The sequence below is a fragment of the Hippocampus zosterae genome, chromosome 1, assembly GCF_025434085.1.
Source record: "Hippocampus zosterae strain Florida chromosome 1, ASM2543408v3, whole genome shotgun sequence".
NCBI lineage: Eukaryota > Metazoa > Chordata > Actinopteri > Syngnathiformes > Syngnathidae > Hippocampus > Hippocampus zosterae.
The window spans coordinates 32891022-32902327 of record NC_067451.1 but is presented as its reverse complement, the minus strand read 5'-3'; the positions used below and the strand labels follow the sequence as shown (position 1 = coordinate 32902327).

At 42.2% G+C, this 11306-nt stretch overlaps 2 protein-coding genes across 3 annotated transcripts in view; one reads left to right on the top strand and one right to left on the bottom strand.

Moving 5' to 3' along the window:
* The window catches only part of glrbb (glycine receptor, beta b), a 172884-nt gene that overhangs the window by 17104 nt on the left and 144474 nt on the right, over positions 1–11306 (bottom strand). Inside the window, exon 11 of one of the 2 annotated variants that reach the window (XR_007961585.1) lies at positions 7896–8086. The exons of the other annotated variant lie outside the window; for it this stretch is intronic. The gene's annotated coding sequence lies outside the window, so the exon portion shown is untranslated. Of the gene's footprint in view, positions 1–7895; positions 8087–11306 lie in introns of those variants that run through there. 2 annotated transcript variants of the gene reach the window in all.
* gask1b (golgi associated kinase 1B) lies at positions 1153–10944 on the top strand. Its single transcript, XM_052059877.1, has 4 exons — positions 1153–1994; positions 3373–3569; positions 7062–7288; positions 9081–10944. The coding sequence occupies exons 1-4, from the start codon at positions 1310–1312 to the stop codon at positions 9286–9288; spliced, it is 1317 nt and encodes a 438-aa protein (XP_051915837.1). The 5' UTR covers positions 1153–1309; the 3' UTR covers positions 9289–10944.

Here is an 11306-nt window from a genome sequence, read left to right as displayed (position 1 = left end):
TATGAACAAAAGGGAGATTGTTGGTAGAACAATGTAACCAAGCCACAAAATCCCTACCTGGAACTGTGTGGTTTCAGCCAACCCTTCTTTGCGTTGCCATGCCAACTAGAGTCATCATATTGACAATTGTGCGTTTACCTCCATTTTGATAATTTCAGCGATAAGGCAGTTTGCTAATCAAACTAATGGTTTCTTTAGCACAAAAATGTGCACGTGTTGAGGAGCAATCCACAGACAACCCGGAGACGCAAACACAATGTGTCTATTTTGGAACAACTTTACATCCATTCCAGGAAATCCTGTAAAACTGTTGCCCAACCTTTCCTCCCTCGTGAAGTGAAGTTATTTTTCTAGCTGGGTATTTTTTTTCCAACCTGTTGATACATTTCCCTAATCTTTGTCTTTGTTAATTATTTCAATATCCCCCAGCAGATGTCGCCTTTGACACATGAATTTTTAATGACGCGTGCTCGTGGTTTAGCGTTCACCACTGGCGGCTTCATTTAAATGTCGTTAACAGGCAAAACGACGTGCAATCAATCACAATGACATGTTGTAACATGAGCAAAAGTCGTCTTATTTCGAGGTGAGTGAACCCTCGGATTAGATTGCATTGAAGCAAACATTTGCAAATCCAAGTTTAGAAATTGCCTAATTAATAAAGTCACTTGTAATCGAACTAGCTCAAGTCATCAGTAAAGTAGTTTATTTTAAAACTCGCGTAACGAATTAAGTCATTAAGTTAGTTTTTAAGGTAATTGTGGCAACACTGATTAAATCAAAATATGAAGAATGTACAATTTTATAAAAATGCAACTATCACAAAAGTGTAATATTGATGATATCCATGCAAGGTAAAATATTTCAAGAAAACGTAACATTGCAAGGAAAATCTCATCATGTTGCACCGTATGAGAATAAATAAATAATTGAAAATAATAAGAAAAGTCTTCATTTTGCAACAACTAAGGTTGCAATATTACAGAATAAAATCACAACATTATGAAAATGTTATTGTCGTTTTTTAAACACTTTTAAAAAGTTGTTTTGTTTGTTTATTTTGTGTTTCGTTGAACTGTACCGATCAGTATGTTGACACTATTAAAAAAACTCCATGCAAATGGGTGTTTTACCGGCAGAATGGGAATCGTGTGGATTATGCTGGGTGGGAATAAGAACTACAAAAAGTTCTGGTTGGTCCATGTAGGTCAGGAGTGAGCTTCCAGTGCGCAGTTGCATCCTGTCAGGTCAACACTCCCAAACCTCCCTCATTTGGATTTGGGCTCGGTCCACCATGCCAAGAACATAAATGGCTCGGAAGGGTCGCTTCCATCGGCTGTGCGTCTTTCATCCGTCCGGACTCTGGTTCCGGAGGCACCTTCTTCCTAAAAAAACTTTAACAGCCGCTCTTGTCTGCGCACTATATCTGTTTTTCTCCCAAGTGGACCTCTCTCTACGCGGCCCCAACTGGACTACAGCCGGACGGAACCAAGTCACGCCGAGGGGTGTGATGAATGTTGGTTTGGTGAACCAGGACTCGGCGGTTCCGAGCCGCTCCAACGTAGTCTACATAACACTCAAATCCAAGCGGCTGAAGCCGGCCAACATTCGCGGCACCGTGCGACCCAAACTTCGGAGGAAAATGAGAAGAACTACGCTTCCGCATTCGGACTCCAAGACTGGATTCGAAACGGAGCCTCCCGTGAGTTCTATTCGCATATACAGCCGCACTCCTCCACCGTGGCTGAGCGCAAACGACGTGGGGACCATGCGCGCTCTCGCCGGTGCCAAAGTTTTACGCGTCGAAAAACCACAAGGAGCTCCTTGGCCACTCTTGGTCTTTGAGGCAGCGCGTCCGGAGGAGCCGAATGCGGCGTTCGGACTCGCCCTTGGCCCGGTGGACTCGGTGGAGGTGTTCGCCTTCCATTTGGACCGAGTGCTAGGACTCAACAGAACTTTGCCGGCAGTGAGCCGAAAGTTAGCCTTCTTACACGGTGGGCCATTAAATAATAACTACAGTAAGATGGCATAATCAGAGGTGGAAATAACACTTGCACTCTTTACTTAAGTAAAAATACAGACACTTTAATGGCACACGACCTGTCATGAATCAACTCAAGTTTACTTAAAAACAAAACAATCTTTACAGAAATGGATTTCCATAACTTGGTACCACAACAACAATGAAACAAAACGGGTTCTACATTTTTGTGGTCTGAAGAAAACCCAGCAAAGGAAGACTGGAGCCGAGTTTGTTACCCCAAGCCCCAAAACTGTGAGACAGATTTCCTAACCACTCATTCACAGTCCAAAACAAAGCATCATCCTTTAACAAAAACAGCAAAATTCGCTATCATCTGTTATTAATAAATACAAGGAGTCAGTTCCATTACCAGCTATTCATAGGCTACCCACATGGCTATAGAACAATTGAACAGCTATTTTGCCCATTTTTAAAATTTTGTTAAATATCTATGGCTATGTCGATGGCAAGTAAGGTAAATGGGTAGCCAGCTGAGCAGATAATTGGCTTGTTCAAGTCCAAGTCAACTTTATTGTCAAATGTGCTACATGAGCAAATACAGCATTGTGGATAGCTAGTTACGGTAGACAGGTTGCTGGCCAGGTCAATATTTGTCCATTGGCGCAAATCGGCATTGGCAATTTTTTTAAAGGCCAATTGTGGATAAATGATCAATTAAAAACAGTTTTTTTTTTCTGAGATGTTAAGTTTTCTGCAGGCACCACACACTGGTGACCTGCTGGTCAGTAGCTGCACTGAGGATGAAGTTTTGTTTGTCTTTGAAGTTAGAATAAAGATAATCCCGTCATGGTGGTCGACCTGTTAGCACGTCCACCTCGCAGTGCAGAGGTGCAGTGTTGCTGTGTGGCCTTCCTGTGTGGAGTTTGCATGTTCCCGCCGTGCCTGCATGGGCTTTCTCCGGGTACTCCGGTTTTCTCCCACATTCCATAAACATGCATAGCAGGTTAATGCAGCACTCTATATTGCCCCTCGGTCTGAGTGTGAGTGTGGATGGTTGTGCGTCAGTGTGTGCCCTGCAATTGACTGGCAACCAGTTCAGGGTGTACCCCGGAGACTGCCTGAAGACGGCTGGGATAGGTTCCGGCACGCCCCACGACCCTTGTGAGGATAAGCGGAGTGGAAACCGGATGGATGGATATCGAAGCTAAACGGGTCGCTAGCTGACTAGATTCTTTAAATAAGTCCATTGATGGATAGGTAAATAGGCCTACCAACGCACTGTAGCCATGTAAATAAGTTTGTTGATGAACAGATTGCTATCTAAGAGAAGGTACAGTATATACAGTATGATGGTAATAAGTATTCATTCGGTTGTCTTCCCTGTCTAGATGGCCAGCCTAGTCCAGTGGTGGCATGGGAGGCATCGCTCCACCCGGATGGTGTGAGCCTAACATGGACTGAGTACCAGAGGTCCCTAAAACACAGGTGTTGGGTTCAGAATGCAGCTCCGAAGGTTGAGTCAGCCTGCTCCGCCATCCATCACTACGAATGGAGCAAACTGGCACTTTTTGATTTTCTCTTACAGGTAACAGAATATTGAATACCATTCAAAAAAAGTAAAACACACACATTCAGAATATATATATCTATATCCTGTATATATATATATAAATATATATATAAATGCTACTCAGATAAGGCATCTAGCATCATCAGTCTGTCCAACAGCTGTTGTCTACTGATAAAAAAAAAGTATTCTCTGAGGAAATGTCTTTTAGCTCCACAATTTCCTGTGTGGAAGGCTCGAAACACCAGTCTAGATTTTGGCATTGCGCGCTACTAAGGGAGGGGGCAGTGTTGTTGTTGTTGTTGTTAGGGATCAGACAGCTTGGGCCTTTAATGGGAAAGTGTAATTTTATTACTTTCTTGACAGAATGCAACAACAACAACCCCCTGGGAGCTTTTTTCGAACCTTCCGCGGCAGAGGTCCCCAACCGCAGGGCCGAGGACCGTTACCGGTCCATGGGTCATTTGCTGCCAGGCTGCACAGAAAGAATAAATAACTTACATTCCTTCCGTTTTATTCATTTCGGATGCTGAGACGTTTTATTTAGAAAAATTACCGGATTCTCTGTTATATCAGTCTACAGTATGTCACTCTTGGCGCAGGTGAATGTGCGCTTGTGATAGGTTACTGCATAAAAACAAGCAAACATCTTTGAAAAGTTTTTTCGGGAAGGGGAAAAGGACCAGCCAGGAGACAGAAGAGGAGCCTACGCCTTTCAAGAAAAGAAGGCTTCATTTAATAGACAGTAGCAGGAGTCCTACTTCAAATACGGCTTTATCTCAACGGGAGATTCTCACGCACCAAGCCTACTCTGAATAATAAGCGGCGATGGTGAGTCGTATTTTTCATGCACTTTTTATTTGCAGCTTATCTTATTTTGAAGGCATGTTTAAATGTTACCATAGCGACCAGAAAATGTTGCGGCCAGATAGTACGTTCCTTGTGTCATGATTTGTGTTTATTATAATGTTTCGAAAGTACCACGCTTTTCATGCAGGTCATATCATATTATATTGTTGTATCCATCTAGCCTTAATGGCTGGTCCTTGAAAATATTGTCTGACATGAAACCGGTCCGTAGGGCAAAAAAGGTTGGGGACCTGTTCTACGGGGTGCGACTGAGTGACCATTGGAACATTGTGTATGGGACCTTTGGAGGCCCGCTAAAAAAAGATTAATTCATCAGAACAAAAATGAGAAATGGCAACATTTCACTCACCTCTCAAGTCATTTTTATTTATATAACACGAACACTATATAACACCGGGTGGCACAGCAGTCGACTGGTTAGCACACCAACCTCACAGCGCAGAGGTACAGGGTTCGATTCCGGCTCCGGCCTTTCTCTGTGGAGGCTGCATGTTCTCCCCGCGCCTGCGTGGATTTTTTTCTGGGTGTTCCGGTTTCCTCCCACATTCCAAAAAAATGCATGGCAGGTTAACAACACTCTAAATTGTCCCTAGGTGTGATTGTGAGTGCAAATGGTTGTTCGTCTATGTCTGCCCTGCGATTGGCTGGCAACCAGTTCAGGGTGTCCTCTGCCCACTGCCGAAACACAGCTGGGATTGCCTCCAGCATGCCCGCGAGCCTTGCGAGGATAAACGGCCTTGAAAATGGTTGGATGGCTACACACACACACCTGCATCTTAAACCAAGTACTGTAAATGCATACAAATCAAGAATAAATGGTGAGACAATGACAGTGTAAATATATTTATAAATTATAGAAAAGTAACAACAATAGTAAAAACAATAAAAACAAATAAGACACAAAAATAAGGACTCAATTCGTCGACTGTGTTGAACATCAAGGAACAAAACCAATCCAATTGAAAATGGACAGCAAAGGCACTCATCTTAGAATATAGACGTTAGTGTATGTGCGCTCTCTTACGTGATCCAGTTAAATTGAGTGGCAGCATTTTGAACTGACTTGAGACATTTGTCTGAGGACTGGCTGACTCCAAAGCTGTGTAAGGAAATGCTTCACCTATGTCAGCTGCCTCAAGGTGAAAAAAGCTGGACTTAACAACTGTACCCACTTGCTGATCCAATTTAAAATCACTGTCTAATTTCAAGCCCATGTTAGAGACTTTTGGGCTTATAGGCGGCCCATGTCAAAGGGTTCACTCCAACCTTGATCGTCTAGGTATTGTTGTTGTACACTACATTGTTCACCATTCCATGTCACAATGATGTACTAAAAGGCAGAGGTGGCAAAAGTAATCATTCTAAACTCAAGTAAAAATACAGATACTTTTAGAAACTTTGAGTAATGAATGCTCGTTATGTACGGTACTTGTTTAAAAAAAAAACTACATCTATTCAAGCCCTTTACCTTAATAAAAATAAAAGTAATCATTTGATCAAGTTCTCAACCATGGTTGACTTAACCTGTCTGTTGATGTTTTTTTTTCACATTGTCATCATCGGCGGAGGTTGAAAAGAGTAATGAGCTCATCTGACAAAAGTGTTGTAAATACACTGCGAGTGGCTGGTAACCATTCAGGGTGCAACCCGCCTACTGCCCCAAGACAGCTGGGCTAGGCGCCAGCATTCGTCATTAGCAAAAGTAAAGAGTCAGAAAAAATTATATTAAAGTACCAATACCAGAAAAATCTTCTCCAGGACAGTTACAAGTTATTTGTACTTCACACCACACAAAATGTACAGCAGGTATGCAGGTATGTAAGTAATTATACAATATGGAGTTCCCAAGAGTTCTATTTTGGGGCCCCTCTGCTGTTTTCATGGCATTCTCAGCCCCCAGGTTCCATCCGAAGAAAACGTGGGATTTCATTTCAGTGCTATACAGATGACTGTCAGATCTATGTCTCGCTGAGCAAAAAGGATGATTCCTCTTCAAGGCCACTTTTGTCCTGTCTGGAGGAAGTCAAGGCCTGGATGGCACCAAACTTCTTGAATATCAATGAGAAGAAAAACTAAATTATTGTGTTCGGTCCCAATGGCAATTTTTGTAACATTCTGTTGACATGGGCCCACTGGCTCCTTATCTATGCCTGCCAGTCTCAAAATTGGGTTTTATATTGGACAGTGATTTTCAATTTGATTAGCTGGCAAATCGGTGCTGTTTTCATCTTGTTTTGTCTTTTTTTCATCTTAGGCAAGAGTAAAGACACTCCTTTCTCAATAGCACTTAGAAACAGTAATCCCTGCACTTGTTACATCTCGTTTGGATTACTGTAATGCACTTTACTTTGGAATCAGCCAATCCTCCATTTCGTGTCTTCAGTTGGTCCAAAATGCTGTTGCTAAGGCTTGGACTCAGCCATGTGACTGCATTGTTTTAGTGTAATGTGTTAACTATTTTTATGTTAATAATTTATTGTTTTAACTGTCTTTGTTTTTGTATGTCTGATTTCACTCCATGTTCAGCACTTGTATGCAGGGATTGTTGTTTTTAAAATACTTTATAATTTAAATTTGAGTTGAGTTTAGAAAGCTGTCAACGACAGTAACTGCTTCCTCCACTTCTTTTTTGTGCTGCAGATTCACAAGCGTCTGGATCCCAGCTGTTGTGGGTTCAAACCCAGGCAGCAAGACCGGTGCCACGAACCCAGCCGCCATTTTGAATGCAGGCAGCAGGACGGCATCCGACTGGCTAATATGGTGCGGAGGCATCACGACCCGCGCCACCTTGTACTCACCGTCAATAAGGGTTACTTTGACCGCAACGAGGACAACCTGGACTTCAGGCTGCTGGAGGGGATCAAGGAGTAAGTGGTTTGGATTGGTTTATTGTGCTAACCCTAGTGCCGTCAGTTGAGCGCATTTTTATTGGCATTAATTTAAATGACTTTTAACGGGATTACATTTTTTCTCGCGAGATTAACGCGGCACACGCCACAGCGGATGTTATGTTGCTCTTTAAATAAACCAGAAACAAAACAACAAGCGTGCTGCACACGTCCACGCACATGTCTGTTTTGCCAGGCACGCGAGACACCGAAAACGTATACTTAAAGAGTTTATGAATGGAAGGAAAGTTTACTTTTAAAAAGTTGCTAGATTGTTTCACTGACAAGACCAAAGTTACCTGTATGTTTTGCAGTCGTAAACTGAGCTATCATCATAGCACGTCGAATCTGAAATACCACTTAATGGCCAAGCACACAGCTGACGCGAGTACTCCGCCCCCTCGTCTAAGACAGACAGCTATGGATCATTTCAAAGCGAAGAAAATGGATGACATGACAAAGAACAAATTTGCTGAAGCCATAGCTAAATGTATGGCTCCTGCATGCAAGCCTGCCAACATTGTCCACAGCTCGACTCAAGCTGAAATCATTTGCATTGCATCTAACGACTCCATTGCGAATTGCCAGCGAGAGCCTACATAACAAGCTGTGTGCAGAGATTCTACGTAGCAGAGAAGGCTAAGGTACACCAAGCGGGAGAAGACACTGTTTCGGGAGAGAAATAAGAGACTAGGTTGATGAGCCTCTGGTGAATAAAGAGCAGGTAGCCTGTCGAATACGATGTATGCCACTGACGCGTTTGTTACTTATTTGGAACTATTTTGTGTGGATGGTTACAGTGTTCCGTGTCCATATAAATAAAGCGGGTGGAGCTTCTCTCTTTTCTTGAGAGAAATGGGATAACATTTTCATATCCAATGACCCGCCCTGCATCAGCCTCACCATTTTTTTTAATGCGATTGTGGATTCACAGTTGTTAAAGTCGCTACAAAAACAGTCAGTGAAGAACAGTCAATGACGTATTTCCTTTCCTGTTGCAAATGTGTCAGACCATTTTGTGGATTTTCTTGGAACTTTCCTGATTAACTGTACACACACACACTTTTGTTATCCGTATGTTTTCATGTCAAACATATTTTCTTGACTTCAAAATAATATACGGGTTATGAAAAAGACAATGTTACACAAGACTGAAATGTTTGTACATCATACACATGTTGCCTCAGTTTGAAGGAAGGTCAGAATTCAGCCACATTTACTCGATTGATTAATTGGCAAACCCGATTATTAATTAATTGGCTATGTTCTATTAGTTTGCTATGGAAAAAGTGAGGTGCTCATTAATTAGCAAGATCCTCCCTAACCACCGGGGATTTTCTCATGAAAACTGCCAACTTGATAATTCTGATGAGCTCCCAATGCCTCTCTTTGCTCAGAAATACTCTTTTTATCCAGGAGTGTCTGCATGTTCACGTTCACGAATTACCACTAATTAGCGGTGAATCCAATGCGGTTTTCACAAACATAAAAAAATACTTAAGATAATTATTTGTGTTGCGTGCTAAGCAATTTTACATCATGTTGACAATTTAGAGTCAATTTTTTAAATGTAAAAAATATAAAAAGGTTTATGGTTACCAACAGATGCCACAAGATGGAAACAAAGCAGTACTTGTGTCAAAATGAAGCTCATCGACTCACTTCAATATCGTTCCTTGCCACAATGATTTTTTTCAGTGAATAATGAAGAAGACTTTCCCAAAAAGTCATCAGTATTTGATTGGTCCCGTGGGCCGTTGCTTTTGTCCAGGTTGCCTGATGGTGCCGTGACAGTGCTGAGGAGCGGTCGACTGCGGCAGAAGCTGCTGCAGTCGCTCTTCCTGGACCAGACGTACTGGGAGAGTCGAGGCGGCCGGCCCGGCATCGACAAGCTTATTGACGTCGTTGAGCAGAGAGCTCATGTTCTCCTTACATACGCCAACGCTCATGGCATCCGGGCCATTGACATGAATGAGTGATGGCGTGGGCACAACGGCAACTTTGATAATGATGCAATTTTGAGCAAGATGGCAACTTGCATCTTATACAAAGCCACAAAACCTGTACTGTGTTCATAATCATTGACTCATTGATTTTGACGTTCTCCCTGACTTATTCTTGTTGTACTGCGAGTGGTGACCAACAGTAGAGGGCCAATCCATATTCATTCATTCATTCATTCATCTTCCTAACCGCTTGATCCTCACTAGGGTCGCGGGGGGTGGTCGGAGCCTATCCCAGCTGTCTCCGGGCAGTAGGCGGGGGACACCCTGAATCGGTTGCCAGCCAATCGCACGGCACACAGAGACGAACAACCATTCGCACTCACACTCACACCAAGGGACAATTTAGAGTGTTCAATCAGCCTGCCATGCATATTTTTGGAATGTGGGAGGAAACCGGAGCACCCGGAGAAAACCCACGCAGGCCCGGGGAGAACATGCAAACTCCACACAGGGAGGCCGGAGCTGGAATCGAACCCGGTACCTCTGCACTGTGAAGCCGACGTGCTAACCACTGGACTACTGGGCTATACTACCGCCCTCTATATCCATTATATAGAAAACATATGATGTCTCAGTGTGTTCAGGCAGTGAAATGCGTGTCTAAGAGAAGCGTACTCTGCTGTTGTGTGCTCTGGGAGTCCGAATGGGCTTTGCGGTTTATTTTCTTGTGTCTGTGACAGTCATTCATGCGGTTGTTATTTTAACCTCTTTGCACCCGCATTGGCGAATCACCAGAGTTCCAGCTCCAGCGTGTTTGTTTTACAAAACACACCATCTAGTTCCCATACCAACGCCTCGATCTATAATAATTAGGCTTCTGAACGTCAATGTGGATGCACACTTGCTCAAATATGAAACAGCCCTCAGTCAAGTGGAAATTTGTTGTCAACTTGTTATAATTTATACATATTATTTCAGCATCAGAATCATCTTTGTTGGTCTCGTATGTAAAACACACAAGGAATTTGTCTGCAGCAGTATGAGCTACCCTTATATTGCAATAACAAGCAAACTACGATAAACAAAGACATGGCTTTCAGTATAAGTATAGAAAGACGTTCCCTAATGTAACTTCAACGTTTTAAATCGTTAAATTAAGGACTATTCATCGAAGTATTAGAAGTAGATCTCCTTACTATTTATTTAAAAAAAATCATTCACACAGTATTTCAAACACTCCATTCCATGGTTTGATGGGGGGTTTTCTGCTCAGATTATTTATCCCGAAAGCACAAATGATTTGTCATGATTTGGAGGTTGGGTCTTGTCAAACTCTCATTGCCGCTGCATCACTATAGCTGATGATGGTCTCAGATTGAAAGGATTGTGTTGGCGATCGTGGTGAACAGGGTTAATTGAGAATATTTTTGTCAGCACTGAGTGGACGACCAGTCACGACCAGCCAAAGCCTTTCATACTGAGGCTGTTAGCAATGTGACCGAAGAGCAAGGGTGGGCACATTTTTGTCATCACATTAGAATTTTTTTTCAAGGGACAGAAGGGCCAAGTCATTTGTAGTTGAGATAAAAAAAAAGTGTATGTAAACAATGTAAAACTTTATTTTAACAATAAAATAATCCACAGGTCTCAGGGTTCAATGTTTAATGTGATATGCAATAATTTATTTTAGCATGATTAATGAGCCAAAAGTTTATTCTTTCTGTTATTTACAATAAACTAACAATAAACAATTATGCAACATTTTGGGGATGAATACTGAAAATGTGCAAAAATCATGCATGTTGGATTCATTGGAGACTAAATAATCCATAGGTGTGTGTATGAGTGTGATTGGCTATTTACCTTCATGTGACCTGTGATTGGCTTGCGACTAATATTGCCACAAACTTAATGAGATGAGGGGGAAAAAAACAACTAAACAAATGCCACAAACAAGATTCCTGATCAAGTAAATGCTCGCAGGGACAGATTCAAGAATGGAAACGGCCTGTGTATACTTTAATTAATAATATAATAATATATAATATTAT